General features: G+C 50.7%; 1 protein-coding gene across 1 annotated transcript; it reads left to right on the forward strand.

Moving 5' to 3' along the window:
- The first annotated feature begins 7,386 nt into the window (after window positions 1-7,386).
- VRTN (vertebrae development associated) lies at window positions 7,387-9,423 on the forward strand. The gene has a single exon (XM_024192712.1). It carries the CDS (start codon window positions 7,387-7,389, stop codon window positions 9,421-9,423), a length of 2,037 nt encoding a protein of 678 aa, XP_024048480.1.
- The last annotated feature ends 15,479 nt before the right edge of the window (window positions 9,424-24,902 follow it).

Consider the following 24,902-nt stretch of genomic DNA (forward strand, 5'->3'; position numbering starts at 1 on the left):
TTTAGCTTTGGAAGTGACCCCTGAATCTGCACTCCTTTCATCTTGGATACAAGAGCACTTGAGGATGGACTATTTCCTGGTGGGGGAGGGGAGGAGCTGAGACCCCTTCACACAAGCCAAAGCCAATCACTCCAGATGGTTCACTCCAGATCTGAAACCAGTTCCAGTCTGAATGTGGGACCCAGCTGAGAAAGTGGAGCCTGCTGCGCTTCCTGCTACAGGATTTAAATGTCCAGAGAACTGCCTTGCAGAGGGAGCAAGGCAAGCAGCAGCAGCCGGGGTTGGCTGGTGTGAGCTCTAGTGCTCTGCCCAACAAGCAAGGTGAGTCCAGGGGAGAGTCCCAAAGCCCAGCCCTGGCTCAGGAGGGAATCTTCATTCCAAGGGTGAAAGCCAGGCGTGGGCCGGACTGCAGGAAGCGCAGCCCAGGTCAGCAGGGTCCAAACGCTTCGGGCTTGAGCAGAGGGGGAAGCTGTGCAATCACCTCCGGACGTGGAGCAGCTGCAGGGTGGTGCCCAGGGGGCTGCGGCGGCTACCAGGGAAGTCCCTGCCTCACCCACTCTCTCTATTCCCCCCTCCCCATAACTCCCCGCCGGCCCCAAGCCCTGCTGTGGAGCCGCCACCTCCCCATGCGAACTGGGCCTCCCAGGGCAGTTTCACTGGCTCCTCACCCCCCTCTTGGGGGATGGGGCCTCTCAGCCCATCTCTGGAACGGAGCGTGAGGAACCTTTGTATTGTCTCTCCATGTGGACTTTGCCCCAGGACATAATTGTCCAGAAAATGCCTTTCCTTCTTTCAAGGACAATAAACCCGGTTTCTTCCCCCCCATACATAGTTCCTCCTTCCCCCTCCCCCAGTGCCTTCTGGCCATTTGAAACCCCTGCATGTCTGAGGGTAAAAAGAGCCCCACTCGTCACACTTTGTCTCCCTTAAATTCCACCTCCCCACACACACGAGCTTCCCTGTGCTGCAGCAGGGCCAGGGAGCTACCAGCAGAGGGAACCCACAATGCTAGTCACAGGGCTGTGCTGTCATCCATGACATCACAAATAAAGCTGCCCATGAATTGGAGTAGAGCCTTCCACATCTAGGGCCCAGCTTCCAATCTGGACCCATATGGGGCTAATGGTGCAGAGGGAACTGGCTGGTTTAGGGAATGGGACACAGGGCCTCCCCCCTTCTCTGGAGTTTCAGTTTGACCCCAGGACATACATGAGATATTAGTGGATTTTTCAGACCCTTCCTGAGCCCATCTATCTCCTGGTGAGCATGGGAGCTGAAGCCATCAATATCTGTGCAGCACTGGAACTTTGATTCCCTTTTTTTGGTCAAGGCTTCTAGTCTTCATGGCTGTGAGAAACTTTCCAAACATGATGTCATTTTCCTGGGCTTGCAGGCAGCTCCAGTGCTGCCACTGCTGCTTAGAGCTTACCCAAGCATCCATAAAGGGAAGTTCACAAGGCTCTGTTCAGCTTCACTGCATCTGTGGGCAGCCCTGAAGCCTAGACTACAAACATGGCTTTGACACAGTGTAACACATTTAAAGGGCTTTCCACTATCTCAGTTAAGCTAACACAATGGAAAAATGCACCCAAGTTCATGGGTGTGTTAAGATGAATGGGGCAGCTCACACCTTAGAGCTGTTGTGTCATGCTGCTGGAGGACTCAGGAGGACTAGAAAGTTTTGCCACTTTACTGGGATAGTTAAAGTCTCCGTACCCACTCCCACCCCCAAACCAGGTCTGAGTCAGACATAACTATCAGGCCTAGTCTACGCTAGAAAATTTTATACCCGTATAACAGTATTGTGGTTGAGGGGGGGAGAGGTGACTTTTATATCTATTCTATTATAGCCCTAGTGTGAATGCAGTTATGCTGGTATAAGGTTCCTTATATCAGTAAAGCATATTTCCCCTCCCAAATTGGAATAAGTTGCACAAGTATAAGTACCTTTATACCAGTATAACTGTATTCGCAAGAACGGGATTGTTTTGTGTTTTTACTATCCTGCTATCCTTAAAGCGACAAAGCTATCTAGTGTAGACAAGCCCTTTACACTCATGTTTTCAAGCATCTCTCTATAACCATAAGGGATGGAAATGTTATTTTTGCCCTTGAAATGAAAGCCGAGACTTTGTTGTGGTCATGTGACTCCCAAGGACGAAAATCTAGGCACATGCTTATTGTGTCTGTGCCTTAATCCAGCTCTGAGTAGAATAGCAAAGACTCCTCCTTCCTCCCCCAGCATCCAGGAGGCTTTAGGGAAGGGTGGAATAGTAGACCCTTCCCCTAATGGCTCTGGGTAGGGTGCGGGAAGAGAGAGCTGCTTCTCCTCTTCCTGCTGCAAAGGAGTGGGCAGTGGCTTCAAGTTCATGAGATGCCTACTAGCCAGAGACTAATATGAAAGCTACAGCCCCTGACCAGGGTTCAGGTTAGCACCCTAGTGGGAATTCCTGCATGTGCCTCCAGCCCAGCAACTGGGGGCAGGGCATCTCACCATGCCCCTGGACCTCCCTGCTGGCCACATCAGTCTTTTGTGTGAGCCTCTGGTATTAGATGTCTGGGCTCCAGGATTTGAGGAATAGGCTATGAAGCCTCACCTCTAGGTCATAGGTTCAAATGTGATGTTGGCTAGTGATGGTGTATCCCTGGGCTACCCAGCCAGCTGGCACTATGTGTAATGAGCCTGTGACTGAAGTACGGTGCCTAGAGGAGAGGTGCCCAAATCACAAGTGGCCGCCTTGTTGTCACAGCAAAGGGGCCAAGGAGTCGGACCTTGGGGACTAGTCTCCACGGAGGAGGGCTGGCCACATCTAGAAGGAGGTGGTGGGTGCTGGGAGCTTGCTTTGGTAGAGCTGCTTTGGGGATGAAACCAAGCCCATTGTTTTAAAGCTGGCAATCCAGCACCTTGTGGCAGCTCCAAGCTCCACTCTTCCACCACCCTAGCCCAGCCCTGCCGGATCCCTGTGCTGCCTGAAGCAAGGGGTCTGCATGTGGGATCCATGCAGCAGCCCTTGGCTCAGGCTGTCAGCAGCAGGAGTTGGACGTGGTGTGGGAGCAGCAAGCTTAGCCCTGAGGAGTAGGGTTAAAGCGGTGGTTCTCCCCCTTCTCCATACCGTGACCTTGTGTTACTAGAGAAAAAGGTTAGGGACGCCCCTTCCATTTCATAAGGAAGAGAGGCTGTTCATGACTCCCAAATCGACAACCCACAGCGAGAGCATCTTACTTGGTCTCTTACTCCCTGGGCTGGGAGTGGTGTGGGGGTAGCACATTCAACCTGATGGGGAATGACCACCTCGCTCCCTGGGCTGGGAGTGGAGGATGCAGTGGCAGGATGTGGTAAGTCAAGTCCTGTGGGGTGGGCTGTGTCAGCCCTTGCAAAAGGGTTTCATTGACACACACTCTGCAAGACCCTCCTGAGTGACGGGCAAATCTTGCTCTCCTAACAAACCTAAGGAGCAGAGGTGATGGGGTGGCCAAAACAGGTACAGGTGCCTGCTTCCTCCTTGCCCTGGGGATGCTCAACACCTGCTCTGACCCAGGCCCTGCCCCCACCCCAACCCTTCCTCCAAGCCCCTATCTCTGCCCCACCTCTTCCCACCCCCACTTTGCCCCCTTCCCCGAGCGTACCCCAGCTGTGCTCCTCCCCCTCTCCCCAGCACCTCCTGCACACCGCAGAACAGCTGATCATGGTGGGTGGGAGATGGCTGCCGGCGGGTGCTAAGCACCCACTAATTTTTTTCCGTGCCTATGAAAGTATGGAGTTGGTGCCTATGAAAACAGGTGACCAAGATGTGTGGCCTGTCTGAACACTGCTTCACAAAGCACCTCTCTGACAGCCTCAGTGAGAATACAAATGTAGCCCTGAGCCCAAATGGCAAACCCAGATGCAACTGTACTAGGACTTAAGGGCAAGTCTGGCTCCCAGCTGTGGGGCTTTGTCCTATCTCTGCATCAGGCCCCCTGGACACTTTCCCCTGTGACGATGCTGATGGTGATGTTCAGTCCTGCCTGTAATGTGCTAGGTGCTTTCCAGTCATAAAAGAAGGCCGTGTCCTGAAGAGCCCACAATCTGAGACCAGCCAGAACATAAAAACTGCCATACTGGGTCAGACCACTGGTCCATCTAGCTCAGTATCTTGTCTTCCGATAGCGGCCAGTGCCAGGTGCTTCAGAGGGAATGAACAGAACAGGCAATCAAGTGATTATCCCCTGTCGTCCACTCCTATCTTCTGGTGAACAGAGGCTCAGAGCATGGTGTTGCATCCCTGCCCATCCTGGATAATAGCCATTGATGGACCTATCCTCCATGAACTTATCTAGTTTGTGGGTTTTTATTTTGTTGGGGTTTTTTTTAAACCCTCTTATAGTTCTGACCTTCACAACATCCCCTGGCAGAGTTCCACAAGTTGACAGTGCATTGTGTGAAGAAGTACTTTCTTTCATTTGTTTTAAACCTGCAGCCTATTAATTTCATTGGGTGACCCCTAGTTCTTGTGTTATGTGAAGGAGTAAATAACTCCTTATTCACTTTCTCCACACCAGTCAAGATTTTATAGACCTTTATCATATCCTCCTCCCCCGCCCCCTCCAAGTCATCTCTTTTCCCAGATGAAAAGTCAGTTTTTTCAATTTCTCCTCATACGGAAGCTATTCTATACCCCTAATCATTTTAGTTGCTCTTCTCTTATCTTTTCCAATTCTAATATATCTTTTTTAAGATGTGGCATCCAGATCCGCAGTATTCAAGATGTGGGTGTACCAGGGATTTATATAGCGGCATTATGATATTTTCTGTCGTATCTATCTCTTTCCTAATGGTTCCCAACATTCAGTTCACTTTTTTGACTGCTGCTGCACATTGAGCAGATGTTTTCAGAGAACTATCCACAATGACTCCACGCTCTCTCTCTTGAGTGGTAACAGCTAATTTAGACCCCATCATTTTGTATGTATAGTTGGGATTATGTTTTTCAATGTGCATTACCGGTACTTTGCATTTATCAACATTGAATTTCATCTGCCATTTTGTTGCCCAGTCACCCAGTTTTGTGAGACCCCTTTGTAACTCTTCACAGTCTGCTTTGGACTAACTATCTTGAGTAATTTTGAATTGTCTGCACATTTTGCCACCTCACCATTTACCCCTGGAAAAGGGAAACCGGTACAGAGGTGTCTTGGCCCTAGCATAACAAAACAAAGGGTTAATAATAGCACAGTGGCCTTTGTTTTGTCAAGGTAATGTTTGCCTCACTGCCTCAGGATGTCATTGTGGTCTATGGACAGAGCACCTGACTAGCAGTCAGAAGAGTTGAGTCCTAGTCCTGGTTTGGATTTCACCTCTGGGGTGTCTGTCCCCCCTTCTGTCTGTCATATCTGTGGATACTGTAAGCTCTTGGGGAAGGGGACTCTCTCCCTCTGACATTTCACAATGCCTAGCATGATAGGGCCCAATTTTGGCTAGAGCCTCTAGGCATTAGTGTTAGACAAATAATAAGGTTACTTGCAGGCATCACAATAGAGGTGAGTCTTCAGCTAGGATCTGAATGAGGAGAGGATGGGGACCTTGTGGACCAGCTAAGAAAGGATGTGCCATGCAGAGCAGGTGGCATGGAAGAAGGCACAGCTATACTTGTAGGAGAAACAAAGAAACAGCATGTTGAGGCTGCATCATTTAGGGGTGTGGCAGGGAAGGGGTGGCTGTCAGAGTGTAGGGCAGATAAATAAGGAGGCACAGGATTATGCAGGGCCTTGAAGGAGTGATAAGTTTTGAATTTGATATGGTGGAAAAGAGGAGCCAGTGGAGGGATACAAAGAGGGAGGCATGCTGTGAGATCATGGAATACAGCTTTAATGGACTGTATGGCGGGGGGGCTATGTGGGTGCCAGGGATGCCAGGAAAGAGTGTAGAGTAACCAAGAGGGGAAATAAGGGACAGGACTGGAGTTTTTGGCTTGTGATTAGAGAAATGGCTGGCTCTCAGGCTGGTATAGAGCAAGGAGGGACAGGATTTGGACACAGAGTTTAAGGCCAGAAGGGACCACTAGATCATTTAGTCTGACTTCCTGTATATCACAGGTCACCACCCACACACTACTAAACCCAACAAGATGGCCTGGCTGTAGAGAGATGGAGGAGGCTTTGATATCATGTTGTTAAAGTTTCCACAATGACTAGGGTCTACAGCCAGATCATCCCTGTGCCAGCACTGAGGGGAGGCAGCTGGCACTCTCCTGACCCTGGGGCTGCCTCCTCAGCCCTTGGCAGAGGCTAAGCCTCAGCTGCACCCTTTTCCTGCCTCCTCTCGCTGCCATAGTGTCTGTAGGCATTGCAACAGCAGGGAATAACTGGACTGTGGGAATGCCTCCTGCTCCTCCCACCCTGGAATGTCCCTGCTGAGGGATTGCAGAGGCCCTTTGTGCTGGCATTATTCATCGGGAGGGCCCTTATTCCAGTGCCAAAGGGCAAGGATGACTTGGGTCCTAGATTCCTGAAATCACTCTTGCTTCATACACTTAGCCCTTCTCCATGCTTCTACAGTGAGTGGCATGTGCCACCTGGTGGCGGAAAGGGAACTACAACCACAATTTATTGCAGAAGTTGGAAGATGTGTATTGTACTGTCACAGTACAGACTCACCAGGATCGGTATCGAGAGCTTTGTTGTTCTTTTCACAGCTGGGATCATTCTCTGAGGCTTCACTCCTTCACCTGACCAGGCAGAGGGAGTGCTCTGAATTAGACTGTCCCATTTATTTGGTAGAAAGCTCCTTGAGAACAGGCTCTGTGTTTCCGCTGTGCTTTGTACAGCCCTGTGTGCAATGTTGCTTTCTAACAAACTCATTCTCACAGGAAAGCTGGTGACTGAGGGGAGTGGCCATTCCCCTCTCGCGGTGCTGTTGTTGGATAATAAAATGAATACACTTTTTTTTCCCTTTGAGATTCCCAGGTTTTACCGTTTGGGGTAAATGTTGGGCTTAGTGTGGGCCTGAGCACAAAGCCAGGCACAGAACAGACAAGGTGTAAGCTTTTCCTCTTCACAGCTCTGCCCAGGCACCAAACTCCTGGTCTGCAGCACCCCCTGCTCTTCCATCCTTGCCTCCCGCCCTCAAGCTGTACTCTCCTACACCTTGCTTCAAATCACTCTGGCCAGCCTGTCCTCTCTGGAGGCCATCAGTGCCATTTTATACATTGGCCACAAGAGGTCACTTGAGAGCAACACAAGATTTATCCCTTGCCCATGTTTGTGTGTGGTGACCCAGGATTCCTCCTTTGAATCTGGAGGACTGAGAGCAAGAGCAGCCCCCTTGAGAGTGGGGGTGGGGGGTTGGTAGGCATGGTCTCTGCTGGAGAGCTGGAGCTCACATCGTTTGAATTCTTGTCTTGCAGGATGATCCAGCGGCACCAGCTAGTGCAGTCTGTACTGCAGGAGCTACAGGAGGCCACCGAATGCTTTGGGCTAGAGGGACTGACAAGTGCAGCCCTGGAGGCTGAGAGGACCTTGTCCTCTTTCTCCCTACCCAGCTACTGCGGGAGGCAGTTCCAGGAAGAGTTGGAAGTTGACCGGGTGGCAAGAAGCCTGTATCCGGAGGATGCCCCCAGCAACATGCTGCCTCTGGTCTGCAAGGGGGAGGGGAACCATCTGTTTGAGGCAGCCAGTGTGCTGCTGTGGGGGAACCCTAGCCTGAGTCTGGAGCTGCAGGTGCGCACAGTTGTGGAGATGCTGCTGCACAAGCATTACTACCTGAACGGCATGATTGACTCCAAGGTGATGCTGCAGGCTGCCCGCTACTCCCTCTGCACCGAGGAGTCCCCTGAGATGACCAGCCTGCCTCTGGCCATCCTCGAGGCCATTTTTGATGCTGACATCAAGGCCACTTGTTTCCCTGGCACCTTTGCCAACATGTGGCATGTCTACGCCTTGGCCTCGGTGCTGCAGTGTAACATCTACTCCATCTACCCCATGAGCAACTTGAAGATCCGGCCATACTTCAACCGCCTCATCCGGCCCAGGAAGTGTGGCCCGCAGACCTCCACACTCCACATCATGTGGTCAGGGCAGCAGCTCTCCTCACAGGTCTTCAAAGCACAGTACTTCGTGGCTGTGGTAGGCCTGGAAGAGCTGGAACCCACAAGCCCTCCTCCAGAGCCTCCAGTCCAGCCAGTCCAGACTCTGGAGCTGCTGAAGAGTGACCCCCGGCTGACCTACTTTAACCTGTGTGACCGCTACAGCATCACCAAGAGCACCTTCTACCGCTGGAAGCGCCAGTCCCGGGAGCACAGGCAGAAAGCAGCCACCAGGTTTGCAGCCAAACACTTCCTGCAGTCTTGCTTCCAAGAGGGCAATGTGATCCCTCTTCAGCACTTCCGACAAATGTTCCCAGAAATCTCCCGCTCCACTTACTACGCTTGGAAGCACGAGATGCAGAGCATGGTCAATGGCGGTGATACCTCTGCTCCAGCTGAGGCCCTGGTGTCACAGGAGCCTCATGGAGACCATCAAAAAAAGCCCCACCCAGACAGGGATGATGCAGCAAAGTCAGAGGGGGGCCTAAGGCCGAAGATCCCTCCCCTGGAGCCCAACCAAGCAGGAATCTTCATGCAAGGAGCCAAGTCATACCTAGAGAAATGCATTGCCATGAACACTCTGGTGCCCTACAGGTGCTTCAAGCGCAGCTTCCCTGGTATCTCCAGGTCCACCTACTACAACTGGCGGAGAAAAGCCATTAAGGGGAATCCCAACTTCAAACCCCCTCAGCCTCCCTCAGTCAGCCAGAAGCCCCTAGTGAAAGGGAAGGCATACCTGCCATTCAAGCCTGGAAATCTGCCTGGCAGGAAAAGGCTGAACGGACACCGGCCAGAGCCCAGAAGTCTCCTCCAGCTCAAACCCTCTCTCTATAACTGGAGAAAGCAGCTTAGAGACATGGCCAAGAGGCATGTCCAGCAGTGGCGGCTGCCATTCTGCAAGTTCCGCCTGCGCTATCCAGGCTTCTCCTCCACAGCCTATTGGTTCTGGAAGAGAAGCAGCCAGCAGATGAGCAAGCATCCTCTCTGGACCAGCTCATCCCAACAGCAGAGTCAGGTCATCTCTGAGGCTCCTGGAAAAGCAGAGCCTGGGATCAAACCACAGTCACAAATGGAAGTGGCTCCCAGGCATCTAGACAAGCAGGCATCAGTCACCCCCTACAATGCCACAATCTCAGGCTATGCCATGTCAGAAAGAGCCAACAGCCGGATGTTCGTGATGGATGTGATTGCCACTGCCCAGTTCAAAGCTCAGGCCAAACTGTTCCTGCAGCAGCGCTTTGAATCGAAAACCTTCCCGACCTACAAGGAGTTCAGTGCCCACTTCCCCCTCACGGCTCGCTCCACCTATTACATGTGGAAGCGCGCGCTGCACGATGGACTGACGCTAGTGGATGCCTGAGGGTGGGCTGCCTGCTGGAACCTGCTCTCTGCTCTCCAGTCGGGAGGGCAATGTTTGTGAGCTGTGATTCAGCTCTCTCTCTCTCTCTCTCTTTCTTTGGGGGGTTTTTTTATTTTTCCCTTTTATTTTGTTTTCCCTTCTGTTTGGCTAGATCTGGTCTCGGGGTGCAGGGACCAGGTCTGCATGTTACCAGTCCCTGGAGGTGGGGGGAGTGGAATGAGAGCTCTGCTTTGTGTTTGGGTTTATTTCTGGGCTGCCAAGATGCCCCAAAAGAAAAAGACAAAATGGAGTTTGCCTTCTCCTGGTGCTTAGACTGGGATACAGGGTGGTGGAATGGGGGAGAGGGAGGGATATGTGACTCTGAAATGTTCCTGTAGGTGCCCTGGGTGTAAATGCCCTTAATTCATGGGCTGACAAGTTGCAGGCCTCCATTCTAAATGCTGTGTGCAGGATTTGCGGGCTCACCTGCCCCAGGTCACTGTCCAATCCAAAATTGATCTTGTTAACGTCAAGATTTTCTTGGGAATGAGGTGAGCCATATGGTGCCTGGCACAGAGGTGCCCAGCCTCCTCCGGCACAGAGGTCAACAAGCTCATTCTCGCTCAGGCCCCCACAAGTGGTGCTGAGACTGTCCCATGCATGGTGTTCTTAGGAAGAATTCCTAACAGCCCAGCCTTGGGTGGGGGCACCCTGGAAGCTGCACTGACAGTTGGGGAGCAGCCTCCCTGCTTTGGTGTATTCCTTGTTGGTTTAGGAGCAGGGGCTGGGAGCTGAGGAGCGGTTTAGCTCAGGCACAGCAGTGACATGATCTGGGGTTTTGTGATTGTATTAGTTCCAGAGGCCATGTGACTCTGTGCCGTCCCTGATCACTCATTGTTCTGCCTCCAGTCACAGGAGATAAGACTTCCTGGCATGCCTTGGTTGACAAGTGGATTGTGTTCCTGTTTCCTTCAGTCTGCCCTTCCTCTCTGGGAATGATCACATGTAGATCTTCAGCTAAGCAGGGACCTGTTGGCCTTGTCCCATTCAAGCCTGTGTCTTGCAGTCCTTTGCACACTCTGGAGAAAGATAACTTACCTGGGTCCTCTGCCCTAGTAGTAAGTGACCTCACTCCTGTGCCCCTCTGCAATCCCAGTGAGCATGTGCCTTTATGTTCCTGCTCTCCAGGAGCACCTATTTCACAGGAGTCTGGTAGGATGCCCCAACCTGCTGCCCACTGCAGGGGGTAGAGAGACAGCACTGTGGGCTGGAGGGGGAAAGGGGGGGGGTTCTGCTTTCACTATCTAAAAAGAACTGTGAGCGAGTGGGAGGGTGACTCATGGCTGAGCAGCAGAGCCCTATGCTGAGACAGGGCTGGATGTGCATGTGTGACCTGTAGAAATTTAAAGCAATAAAAACCCTTCCACTCCCAGCCCTGTGTGGTGTCTCTCTTGTCTCACCCCCCTTGTCTGACTGAGGGTTGTTGCCTTAATGAGGGTTGTTGCCCTCCTGTTTGTTTTAGAGGAAAGCTGGCCCCAGTGGGGCCCCCAGCAGGGTGATAGTTTCTCTGTCTCCAAGGTCCTGTGCAGACAGCACCTGTACAACTTTCCCCCATACACCATCTGCCCTGAGCCTGCGGCATCACCTCTAGGAAGAAGATGGGACTTCAGGCTCCCTTCCCCTCTCTGCTGCAACTGGTCAGGGGGAGAGAAGTTTTGGTGCTTTGCACACCCACCAGCTCATCTCACTGAACAGCTAGAGAGGTGATGGAAGGCAGAGACAGGGAAGATGATCTAGCCCTTCTCACTAGCAGAGGGTGTTGCTCCCTACAGCATAGGGCAAGGACTACCACCTATGGGTTACTGCTGAGCTGGGCCAGATCCAAACCAGTGACCTAGGAACCAAGGGGGGGGGTTGTCTCTATATTGACTTGAACGGAAGACGCATCAGGCTCATACAATTAGCCTGCCACTTTCCCCTTCTAATAATGTTAAAAAATGAGCTGGTATTTGCACCTTTGGCTGAAACAGAGGTGGTTTCCCACCCATGGGGGCCTGTCACACATGGATAGGTTTCATAGAGGTGGCAGGGCATAGAGACACTGCAATACTGTACTTACAGTCTGTCTGGGGTATGCAGCAGCACCCACTCCCAGCTACTGACAAAGGGAAGGGAAGCTACTGCCTGTTAGAAATAACCCCAAATGGAGGAGCCAGAGGGTGCTTGTACATTTATTATTAGTGCCTCCAGGCCTCTCGTGTGCTGAGCACTGTACAAACATAGGTAGAGAGAGTCCTTGCACTGACAAGCTCACAATCAAAGGGACACACAACTCATCATAGCAAGTGTCCGTCAGAGAGCTGATTTTTTTTCCAAAAATAAATTATTTAACATACTATGAATGGGGTGATAAATCTGCTCACTCCCTGTCCCTGGAGAAAAGTGGGGTCTGGCTGGTGAAATGGGATCACAGCCAGCAGGTGGTGCTCTGATAAAGGGAGACTGGAAGTGCAGCCGGTGTTTAAAATGCACAGTTCCCCACTCAGCAGCCCCTGCCTATCGGACAGTCCTCTCTGCACTGCTTGCTAGGAAAGCTGTGCCTTAACGCTGCCTGTCTACAGTGGGGAAACAGCAAAGCCTTCCTCCCCCGAGAACCCGGTGCTTCCTGGTACCCCCTACTTCCCTCTGCCACTGGGTCCTTCTATGTACGCAGAGAAGAATCTCAGGCCCATGGAAGAGTGGCTGGCAACCCTGGCAATCTGGGGTTCTGGTTCCTGTGGGCCCAGAAAGCCTGTGGCTAGGCAGTTTGGCCTGATCCCTGTTAGGACTTAGCCCTGGGGGGTTGCCTCCAATAGGCCCAGCAGGGTATCTCAAGTGGGACTGAAATGGGCCCTAAGTCAGGGGTTAAAATAGGAGAAGTGGTGGAGGTCCAACTCAGCCTCCCACTCCTGTACTAAAAGCCCCCTCCTTTCTCTGCCATGGGGCAGCAGCATTCCCCCTCCACTCCCCTGCTCCTTGACTGGTGGGGTGCAAACCCTTCCCCCACATCCTGTTTCAATCTACTATAGCCCTTGCCCCAAATCCCACTGGTAGGGAGGGCCTGCCCACCTAGGATCTGACTCCTGCAGGCGCCAAGCCCTTGGGAGACTTATTCTGGTACTGCTCACACACGCCCCCCCAGCCTGAGACACAGACACCCCTGGAGATAGCTGGGGTTGTAGGAAAAGGCCTGCCTTCCTCCTCCTACTCCTTGCACTGCAGCAGTTGTCCCCATCCCACCCCTAACCCTGGTGCTGCAACATCTTCTCTGGCTTCCCCGCCCCCATCCCTGGCACAGACTGAATCAGTGCAGGATCAGCAAACTCAGATGGAGGGCTGGTGGAACTAGTCCTGGGGTTCGTTCTACCAGCTTGGTCCATGAGGAGCAACCGGTGTTAGTAGGTCAGTAGATCTTGGATCCAGAGCAGTTGCCAGTAGGAAAGGTGAGCAGCCCTCCACCAGGGTAGGGATCTGGGATCCAGGGACGGGAGAGCACTCCCCCAAGACAGAGGGATGGGTGAAGCTATTGCAGAAAGTGCTGCATTTGCTCTGATCACTGAGGGGGGGGGGAAGTGTGAGAAAGAGACACACATACAGTAATTAGCTCCTAGTGACTTCTCATCAGTGAATTCCTCTGAGGGAGTGAGCTGGTAATTACTCCAGAATGATTATCCATGTCTCTGAACGGTGCCTAGAGGCTGGGAGATCAGCTGTTTCCCCTCAGCAGCAGTGGCAGCAGCAGCTGTGAAATTGAAATCAAGATTAAGTGGTATTTTCCCTCAGCTAGACAAAGGAAGAGAGCAATAGAGGGTGGATTGTCTGACACTCAGCCTAATAAAGCACAGGTTCCCACTCTAGGCACCAGTGGCGGAGCCTACTCAGCATCAGGGCCAAGGCTCAGAAATACATGCACCCCAGAGATCAGGAGCATGGTATGTACAACACATTGCCTGAGTAGATGAGCCTAGTGGTGCTCCATCTGCTTTTATAATCAGACCCTGAGAGCAACCAGATGCTTCTGGGGAAGATACAAGAAACCCCCATGATGGACAATTATGCAACTCCCTGCCCAGAGGGGAAGCTTCTTTTAAACTTGCATCAGGCAGTGGTTGGTTTATCCCTGAAGCAGGTGGTTTATATGCCATACACATATTTATCCTATCAGATATAGTTGTGGGTGGCTTCATGGTGCTTACCTGGTCCTTTGGGAATCCTGCTAAGTTCTTGCCCGCACTATGCTCTTGCAGCAGTGAGTTCCACAGATTAATCATGAGTTGTGTTAACTAAATTATTTCTTTCATCAATTTCATATTTGTCACCCACCCTTCTCTCGCCCAGAGCCTGTCACCGACCCTGTAATGGGGGAGGCTGGAGAGCTACCGGTGGCCAGTTCCTCTGGTATAGCCTTGTGTAAAGGGGCCAGAAGGCAATGGGGCCCACAACTTAAGATCAGGAGAGTTCTAGTTTGTAATGTGTAAACACAGATTTCTTTTCCACGCTGACTTGTTGCGGATTCAATTGTCAGCTTCTGTGACTTTCCTTCACTGCAAGCTCCTGCTGGAGCAGGATGAAATGGAGTTGGGGAGTCTGCCTTGGCCTCGTGTCTCACACAGCCAAAAGACTGGAATTGGTGCCATCGCTGCACTGTTCTCTCCTCGCATTTCAGGGGACACACCTGGAACAACTGAAGTGCTCTGGGGACTGTGTGCCAGACGACTGGGTCTGAGATGCTAATTTCAACTTCCCCCTAGCCTCAGCACATCTTAAGGAAAGTACAAAACCTTCCTGCTGCTCCTGAACCTCACTGGGGTTCACTCCTCCACTGCCATCAAGCAGCATGGTCACAAATGGGAGCCCTTGTAGGTCCATTAATTTTGCACTCAAGATTTAATAGCTGACTTCTTTAAAGACTAACGTCCATAAAGCCATGTTGATCTCAGTCTGCTGAGAGATTTGGTTTCCTAAGTGCCTGGCCCCAGCTTGGGGGAGGTCAAGGCTGTAAGAGCAGCCAAGTTGGAGGTCAGAGCCAAGGGGTAGCGCAGTGTGTAGGTTGGTGCCAAGTGGGGGGGGGGGGCAAGGCAAGACTGGCCCTGGGAGGGAAGTGGCCAAGGCAGAGGCTGGGAGTTTAACCCCAGCTGTATATTTTGAAGGAGGGGGTGAGATTGCAGGGTACACAGGATCAGGGAGGATGTTCCAGGCACTGCAATCAAGGCCGGCTCCAGGGTTTTTGCCGCCCCAAGCGACGGGGGGAGTGTGGGGGGGGGGAGAAAATCACGATTGGCGGCAGCTCCACCACGCTGCTTTCTTCTTCGATGGCAATTCGGCAGCAGGTCCTTCCCTCCGAGAGGGACTGAGGGACCTGCCGCCGAAGAGCCCAATGTGCCGCCCCTTCCCCTTGGCCGCCCCTTCCCCTTGGCCGCCCCAAGCACCTGTTTGCTGAGCTGGTGCCTGCCCTGACTGCAATCAAGAATGACAGATCTGCCCTGAGTCTGGCTGTGGGCCAGGTGTCTCAGGGGGAGGGGGAGGAAGAGGGGTATAGGGCAGACAAATAAATATTTGGGACTATTGGCAGCTGAGAATGGCTGGAGTACAGTGCAGACTAGCTAGCCCTCCCCCAGGCCCTGCCTTCCCCCAGCCTACACCAACACTGAAGGCTGTGCGGGGCCAGCGTAGAGCTGTTGTGCCAGCTCTAAGCACAGAGTGGAACAGCCCTGTTTTGGGGCAGGCCCTGGGGGCCAATTCCACCTACGACCCAGTGCTTTTGTGACATCAGAGCAACATAAACCAGCATAGAGGAGCAGAAAATCTCCTACAGGAGAAAGCCTGTCAGAGCAAGTGGGCACAAGAATGTGCCCTCTCCTAATGGGTTCGATAGGCAGAAGGCCTTTATGGCATGGACCCACCTCTCACAGGCAGATCCTTGGTGTATACCATTCGAAAGCCCAGATGGTAGCCTAGCAGGCGGGCTCTACGGTCAATCCATCCTTTGAGGAAGATGGTGCTACCCCAGCAGAACTCCACTGAGCTTCAGGCTTTGCTTGGGGAAACCACTGCTTGACATTCTGGAGCGATCCACTTCTCCAACAGTCTTGTGAGCATCCCTTTTTGGGGAAGGTGCTACCTGAGCAGATCTAAGGGCCTCTGAATAGAAGAGCAATTGTTAGTAACTTTCACCTTGGGGTCAGGCCCCAGTCAGCCATGAGGCTTGTGCTGCTGTACCTGACAGATGGCTTTGGCACTGGATAGGAAAGCTCTCCAGAGGGAGAACGGTAGATTTATCCACTGCTGTCGCTACTGGTGGCGGTGATACAGTGCAGGTCTAGTTGCATGCACTTGCAAACAGGCCCAGGTTTGCTCCCAGGGGGTTTGGTTCATGTCTTGTGGGAGGGTGTCAGACAATGGTGATGAATAATGGCTCACTGGCCCCCTCAGAGAGCCTCCCGGATGGAACTGCACAGGGGTAAGGGCTGTCCACTGACAGATGTAAGGCAGCCTAGTCTGGCCTGTGCTTATGAGATAGCCACCACCAGGGCCCACGCTTCCAAAAAGGCTCTGCCTCTACATCAGGCATATGCATTAGCACTCCAAGCTGTGGACACTCAAGCCCATTCGCAGCAGGACCCACTTCCTGGAATCATGCATAAACCTCTCCTCTTTACAGCCCTCTAAGGAAGCCCCTCCTATAAGAAGACATCTCACAACCCCCTAGAAAATCTTGCTCACACATGGCTGTTCCCTCCCCTGCTCTTCCTCAGTAGCTATGTTACAATCTCCCTCCCTCACCTTTTTTATTTCTCTTGTTGAAGAATGGCTGAGATGCCCTGTTTGAGTCCCTGTTAAACACCCCCCTCCCATGGTCTTTATTTCCCCTAAGTATTCCCCCCCCCCCCCCCGATAGGTTTATAAAAATCCTTCATACACCCTGGGCCGCTCTGACAACATTAACTACTTCTGCTTTTCTGATCTTCTCTCTGCAGCTTTCCCTGATTTGGAGGGTTCCCATGTGAGTGACAGCCCCTTCTCCAGTGCCAGTACTGGTTCCAAATCCTTGAGCCAACCCTAGGCCAGCCACATTGGCTGCTCCTGGTTCCTCCCATTCCTCTTTTCCAGAGGACCTGCAGTTAGGATTACACAGCCATCTTCTCCCACACTGGTGGATTGTAAGGGCCTCCTTTTGGACCTTACTCACTAGATTTCTTAGTGCCAACATCTGCCTTCCTGGAATCTAATGCTGTTGTACTACTGTATACAATGACCAATCCCTTCCACATGCTCAACTCAAGTAGCACATGGTCTCTGGATACACTGGTCACTGGTTCCCTATGCTCACCTGATCCCTCCCTTTCAGCAAGGAGCAGATCCAGAAAGCCTTTTCCTGGAGTCTGTGTTCTGGATCATAGGACTGGTCTTGCCGCAAGAACAACTTTGATAATCCTTGTTGATTTCTATCTGTCACTCATCCAGATGCCTGGACTGTTAAAAGCCCCCATGACTATTGTTCCCTGCAGTATGGAGCTGCTTGAAAGTTGATCCAGGAAGCTCTCTCACTCGTGGGAACGGGGAGGTGTGAAGCTGATGCCCAAGGTCGCTCGTCCTTTACTGTACGTTCCTTGTATCTTTGCCTCCAATCCCCCTGCGTTATCACATTATGACTCATTGGCTTTGACACACAGGGCCTTCTTTCTACCTCTTCTACTTTTCCTCTCTCCCTGTAGAGGTTTTTTTCTATCAATATTAATAGCCCATTTATGGGATTTATAGCACCAGATCTCACTTACTCCCACGAGGTACTAAAGGATGGTGACAGCGACAAGTATCACTTTCAATTCATCTTACTTATTTCCAAGAGGGATCGCAAAGTGCTTCGCAGACTTTGTGCATAATCGATAAAGGGCTTGTCTTCCTGGGCTGCAGAACACACCAGCTGTCTGACATCCCTGCAGCAACACTGCAGGACATCTGAGGACAGGAAGTGAAGAGGAATCGTGTATTCAGTAGAAACTGTAGGGGGAGTTGAGGGAGCAGAATGGAATTAGCCCAGGTTGGAATTTGGCCTAGATCCCAGGATTAACACTTTGTGAACCTACAATCCTGGAGCCATGGTTGGGGTCTGAAGGTTGGGTGAGGGCTCCAGCAGTAGCAACAGACCCATCCCCTCTGCTTTTCCCAGCCAGCCTTATCAGCTTGCCATGCAAGGCTGCTGAGGACTGTGCAGCTCTTTACGCTCATCCTCCCATTGCTGGAGATGACACTGTCTGGGGTTTGCGGCAACTCACACCCATAAAGCATGAATCCTCCAGATACAGAATCTCAGCTCTCCGGGATTCCCTCTGCCCTTGGTGTCTGCTTCCTAGGCCTCGTTTCCTTTTCCCCTCTCTGCGGTTGGTTTCTGTTTCCATTTCCCATCCTAAATTCCAGTCTAAATTCCATCCAGTGTCAGTTTTTGTTCCCAGTTCACATCCCTCTGGTTTCGAATCCCCATCCTCATCTCTGGTCATTGTTTCCAATCCCCAGCCCAATATCAGACTCTCCAACTTGGTTTCAATGTGACAAACCTGCGTTCTCCCCCTGCCAGCTCAGGCCCAGTTTGTCTTCTTCCTTGGTCTGCTGTAACGAGATGATGTTTTATTGCCCGGCCAGCCCGGAGGGACGTGGACAGAGGAGTACTCCTGGCAGTAATGATCAGTTGTGGGCACTTTTTATTTATTGAGGTAGTTTGAGGCTGAGTGGAGTCTAATTGGGGGGAAAAACATAACCTGTGATGTATCCCTGTCACACTGAACTCTCATTGAGCTGACGGGAGAGAGATGAATTTCAAACAGGCCCAGCTGCTCCTCACTTTGCTGTCAACCCTGGGCCAATAAATCTCTCCCTTCACATGTGTGGAATAAGATTTAGTTCAAGTGTCACCTGAAATCCCTCACAGCCTGGTACTTAAAAACACAAACCCCAGCAAAGCAGGAAATGAAAACAGTAAAAGGAGATTAAAATGCAGAAGCTGGAGGACTGTAAAACCCACACAGAGGAGCCCTCCTGCCTGGGTCTGATTTAGGGGCTGTTCTCAATCACTGACGCACCTAATTCACATTCATCCACGTTTGTCATGCTACTCAGAAACCAGCCAGACTCGGTGCAGGGACTGAGAGATAAGAGCCTTCTATGCAGCACATGGCACCGGGTTCACCCCATGCCAGGAGGAGAGGCTCGCAGAACACAAGATTTGTCAGAGCACTGGCCTATCCAGTGCTGGATCCTGCCTCTAGCAGGGGTCAATGACTGGGCCAACATTTTCCGTGTGACCACTGCCATTAGGCATCTACATGCCTATTTAGACGTAAATAAGTGAGGTGATTATCAGAAGTGTTGAGTACCCACAGCTCGCATTAGGGTCCCTGAACATGGAGCACACTGCACAGTTCAGGTCTCCTCTTGATAGCAGAACTGATGTTTTCAGACAGATCAGCAGGGGAGCTCAGAGAAGATCAGCAAACAGAGGCTGGCAAGGGGGGACTCAATTGATAAAGGTGATTGGAAGACCTAAGAGATGGCTATGGGAGGGCAGGAGAACCTTTTCGAGACATGTGACCAGCGCTTCTGTGCTACACGTGCTCCTGCCTTCGTGCTGGCAAGAGCAGGGTTGCCTTTGCCCCAACCCCACCTCTCGTCAGAGCAGTTGATGAGCAGCTGATTGAGAAACTGGATGATGCAGAGAACTTCCCACTTGTCAAAGCCTGGCTATGATGCGGTCTTTGTCTCCAGCGCCCACTGGTGAAAAACGCAAAGCTTATGTTCTCCTTAGTGAACATTACAAGTCACTCTAGAGACAGCCCTAAAGCATCGTTCTGCTTAATTGGGGTCACTCTCAAATCCAAATACAGGAGCTGGGATTCTACCACAGACTGTGAGAAGTCCTGTTCCTTCCCCTAGTCCTGACACTCAAACGCCTCTCATCCGGACTTACTTTGTTGTTTATTTGCAAGCTATAATTAGCGCTTCTTCCCATTAATCAAGGCAGTGGGGTTGTGTTCTCTCGCTCCGGTTCTGTTTCAGTTTTTTCAGAGCTAGTTGCTTGTTTCTGAGCCACATCTGTGGCAGTAGCCCTTGGAGTCAGCAGCAGGGCCTTCAACTTTTTGGAACCCTACCTCACGTTGTGCGATTGGGGCCACAAAATAGACCTCATGCTTTTTCTACTACACCTGTACCTTTATTACAAGTAGAAACAGTCAGCAAATTTGATGGAAGTTTTCTGTCAAAAAAAAGGTAGTTTTGACTAAATATTTTGTGGGAACATGTCTATTTTGACAAATGTTTTAACTTTTTCCCTTCAAAACCTTGTTTCAACTGTATCATTTTGATTAGTTTTGACTAAAATTGACTTAATGTTCAATATAATAAAATTAACATGAAATGTTTTAATGGTTCCAAATAACCAAGGTTTTGGAAGGTGTTTTGTGGGACATTGCAGCTTCTCATACTGATTTGGAACTAATTTTGTTTAAAAAATGTTGGAATTTCTTGCCAAATAGAAATTCAGGTTCCCAACCAGCTCTAATCACCCTGTGTCTGAAGATGACTGCATTTTTAGAAAAAAAAAAATATGGAGTAACTGAAGCCACTTTAATTCCCCAGCCTGGGAGGGAAGCTGGCAGAGATCTGCTGGAGAAGGCTGTAGCACTTCCAAAATTTCTTGGAAGCAAGTGGTATTGCTCAGAAATCTGAGAGAGTGAAACACAAGGGTGCCCGGGGCAAGTCTAAAAGCATTGAGGACTTGCAAACCAGTCCAGTGGGAGCATGGAGGAGACTGCAAACTGCCAGACAAAAATAATTCAAACATATCCACAATACTGTGACCCACAGAAGAAGATCACTTGGCATAGGCACCTTTTCTTTACAAAAAACCCAATAGCCAGATGAAATAATTGAGCCTTATGGTACAAGCCTACCTACCTAATAAAGCTCAGCTAAGCCATGAAAACCTCGTTAACAGATGAACTAATCAGAGTGGTATAACTGATGAACAGGTCAAAGCAAGGAGATTGTGAGAGGCGGACTTGACTTTGCAAAGAACAGTAGGTATTTGTGAGGCTAGTGAGAGCTGTGCTTCTCAATGAAAACATTAATAAGCAGTGAAAGGATGAAAGTGAATCCAGTGAAGCATGCACACAAAGGCAGAAAGACACAATACAAGGGTAAACAAATGACAGGGACCAATTTGTTTGCAATGAATGTAGAAGCCATTGCAATACACTGTGTCCAGCACAAAGGCTGCAACAGCATGTAGTGCAACCACGTAATGAACTGGGATTCATCAAATCCATAATAATCCCAGTGGGTGCCAACAACAATATATCAACACCTAACATTTCATTTAGCAGCGAAGAAAGGTAAAAGCAAAATTTGACCAGACGGTAAAATTAAATGTAATAAAAACCAAATGAGTTAAGTGGTCTACTGTTAATTTAAAAAAACATAACAAAACACCACACCACTTGAGGTGCTGCACAACACATCCCCTAGCAGCGTACTAAGCCTCATAAGTCACTTTGTTCACCAGGAAACTCCAAATGAGTTAACAACGGCTAAGGGCCTGCAACCCACGAACGGCTCATTTTGGCGATTTGCATTATCGTAGAGCAGCAGCTCTGTAAGTTTGAATCACTTGCTGTTTAAAAGATGAGAATTTTAAGGGCTCTTAAGAGGCAACTGGCCAACCGGGGACTTGGATGGTCTTGACATTTGCTATGCCTCGTAAGGATGTGGGGATAGGGTTAGTAGCCCAAATTTGGGATCCTTTGAGCAAGAGGTTCCTGAAATATAATCCCCCTAAAAAAAAAAAAAAAAAAAAGTCAGCTGTTTAGAAAATCACCTGATTTTGGATTTTTGTGTGTCCACTCCTGGGGCTCAACCTATTGCTCCAAATCCTCCCCGAACTGATCTCAGCTGCTTGTGATTTAGCTCAGCATCCACTGACTCCCCCTTTCAGGACACAGCAAAAGTTGTCAGTGATCAGCATGCCCCCTCATGGCTGGGTGTGGCATAGCAGCTCAGCAGTCTCATGTACTGTCACCTGCAGTTTAGACTGCTTGGTGGCCTGTTCTTTCTTGAAACTCAGTCCTTCAGCCAAGTCACTTGAAGCCACCTCACCCCTTCAATAGCTTATCCCATGTCTTCAGTCTCAGCCTGGGTACAAAACTGGCTTACACTGCCTGCCCTTCCTGCAGGGGGATGGGGAAAACCAGGCTCAACTTCTCCTCTGGGTTCCTGCCTAGGGCCCTTGCAATAAGCAGCTAGGGTCTGTTCCTTGGCTTACAATACCTTGCTGGATCCCTGGGCTGCTGCTTCCTACCTTTGTCAGTTTGCATGCACCTCGCTCCCTGGAATTTCACCTCTCTATACAGCTTCCTCCCACTTTGTTGCTAGGGTACTTTCTCCAGTTGGATAGCTCCTAGCCCCTCTAGCACCACCATGCTGCAGCCTTTTATCCCAGCTGTGATTAATTGGCCAATTAGTCACAGCTTGAGAGGGAACTGACTCATCTATTAACCCCTTCCTGGCTGCCACAAGATGAGGTCTATACATCCCATCACAGGAAGCAATACTAAAAAATGTATTAAGGACAAAGTTTTGCACTCCGGATCCGCAGGAGCTAAACTGACATGCCTAAAAGAGTGAAATGAACAAGTGCAGCAAGACTAGGTCTCTGCCGAAGCCTGAGGGTTTGCAGGCAGCTTGTTACAGTAACTGGGTAGCTCAGGCTCATGCTGGGGTCCTTGAATCTGAGAAGCACCCATGCACTGAGGCCATGTCTACATCACAAAATTAAGTTGACCTAACTTACATGGGCATACAGCCGCTGCAGTAATTACATCACTTGGGCGCGTCTACATTTTGCATCCTCACCAGGAGCACTTGTATGGATACCACTGATTTTATGGGGCATTATGGGATGGCTCCTGAATCATAGAATATCAGGGTTGGAAGGGACCACAGGAGGTCATCTAGTCCAACCCCCCTGCTCAAAGCAGGACCAATTCCCAACTAAATCATCCCAGCCAGTAATATTCTACATAAGCAACGCAGTGTCCATACTGACACCGCTTCGACCTATCTACATTGACCTTGACTCTACGCTGCTCATGGAGGTGGAGCAGTTACGTTGGCGGGAGCGAAATTTAAGTGTAGACATGTCCAGAGTTAGGTGGCGATAAGCTGCCTTGCGTCAACCTAACTCTGTAGTGTAGACCAGACTTGACAGTCTAAGCCCTACCCTTGGCAGTTTTCAGAGAATGCACTTTGGGCATGTTCCCTGCATTCTTCAGGGGCTCCTTTTGAAAGTTTTACCCTAAGACCAAATGTCTAGTTTAAGAACAATATTTTAAAGTGCTCTAAAATTCACATTCAGACTCTGATTTCACTTTAGATGTATTGTCAAAGAAATTAGCATTAAATAGAGGGAAATGAAAGACTCTAGTGAGCAGTTAAGGTCATGTAATTCCTGAATTTCTTGAATAATAGAACTGAGTGTGATCAAAGGCAAGCAAGTCCCTGAGTTATTTGATCAAGGGGTTCCTAATATTAAGTCCCCCCCCCCCCAACAAAAGCTTCTTGTAACATTTGCAGATTCTTATAACGTTTTTGGTGCAGACCTAAGGAATATGAAGGGTCAGAGCAGTGAGGAGGGAAATGTGAGGGGGTGTTGGAACAGCGCAGGGGTAGGTGAGTTGGGCCAATACAGGGTGGGCGGGAGACTCTGCCCCTATGCCAACCTTCACCCCTTAAATCTGTGCTCTGGCACAGCTTGTTAGGGGCCAGCACAGCCCTGGACAACATCTTGTATTAGTGTTGGGGTCACTCAACCACTGATTTTGAAAAAACAGTTGCTCCATCAGGCCAAGGGTGAGGACTCAGGGGCTCCCCTTCCCTCCACTATCCCCTGGTCAGGGGTGGAGTCCAGAACTCCCCTCCTTCTAGCAGAGGGAAAGGTCTCCATGCTCACACTTCCCCGCAATGCTGCTGCTGCTTCTAGGAGGAAAGGGGAGGTCAGAGCAGTGCAGAAGAGTGGGAAGGAAAGGAGGGGGTCAGAGCTGTGCAGTGAAGAAGTAGGGAGGCTTCAGCTGTGCCCCACAAACCTATGCACATCCATATGCTCCATTTTTGTCCCGCCTTCAAAACATGCCCCTCACCTTGCTGTGACCAGCCAAGCTGAGGAGCTGGGAATGAGCGTGTTCAGTGCATGGCACAGGCATACAATGCCGATGCCGCAGTAAGGAGCTAGGAATGGGCATGGTTAATTCATGGCACAGTGCACAGCGCTGAGATCATAGTTGAGAACTGAGAACAGGCATGCTCGGAGCAGGCACCAAGCACACAATGTAGAGACTGTGGTGAGCAGCTGAGAACAGGCATATTCTGTGCATGGCTCAGGCCCACTACTGCTGAAACCACAAGGGGGGGCGGGAAATAAAAACACGCACAGAGGGCTTGTCTACACTGCCAATTGAACGGTCACAGGTGCTTAAAAAAGCTTCCCCCTCCCCCGGAAAGACAAAAGTTTTGCCGTGGCAAGTAGCAGTGTAAACCGCTCGTTGTCGGCAAGAGCAAGACAACCCAAACCCCGCTCGTAGGGGGTGGAAGTATTTTGTACGCAAAAGTGCCAACAAACAGCATTTACACTGCCCAACTTTTAGCGACAGGGCCGTGTCGCTAAAAACTGTGTAGTGTAGACAAAGCCTGTGATGAATGGAGCAGTTTGCCCCTCTCAGAACTGTTGTTTCAGACTGTGTTAATCTCCACGGAGAGCTCTAGTTCAGCTGAAAACAACTCATTGAGATGAATGGGCCACTTCACACCTCTCTGAGCCTGCTAGGCTACAGATGGATGTGTAAAGCGCCTTCTGCACACACCAGGCCCAGATGGGGGGAGGGCCTTTGCATCTCCATTCTCCTACCCCTTCTTGCAACCAGCTGGTGCATGCACACACTCACAGCCCCTCCAAGTTTACCAGGGTCATGGAGTGACAAGGAGAGGGGGGTGAAGGTGGGGGGTGAGGGGTTGGAGCAGCAGAGAGGGTGGGGGTGGTCAGAGCAATGGGCATGATGGAGGGAAGGTTGGAGTTCACAAGCTAAGCAGGGGCGGCTCTAGCTTTTTTGCAGCCCCAAGCATGGCAGGCAGGCTGGGACTGGCAGGGCGCCCCCTGCAGCTTGCCGCCCCAGGCACGCGCTTGGAGCACTGGTGCCTGGAGCCGCCGCTGAAGCTAAGTATAAGACGAGACAACAGATGGATACAGAGAGGCCAACGGGAATAATAATTAAAAAAAAAACACGAGACAATATTCATCAGCATGAGAGGCAATGGTCTCAGCACACAAGTGGCTGAACTCAACATACTAGAAGGACATATCACAAGGACCCTGTAACAAGCAGGCAAGGTCTGTCTATTCAAACCTACTCCCACTACCTTCC

Source organism: Terrapene carolina, unplaced genomic scaffold, assembly GCF_002925995.2.
Source record: "Terrapene carolina triunguis isolate 2854851 unplaced genomic scaffold, T_m_triunguis-2.0 Scaffold96, whole genome shotgun sequence".
In the NCBI taxonomy this organism is placed as follows: Eukaryota; Metazoa; Chordata; order Testudines; family Emydidae; genus Terrapene; species Terrapene triunguis.

Excerpts from the sequence above, each read along its gene's own strand:
- VRTN (XM_024192712.1), top strand. The coding sequence starts at position 7,387 with ATGATCCAGCGGCACCAGCTAGTGCAGTCTGTACTGCAGGAGCTACAG.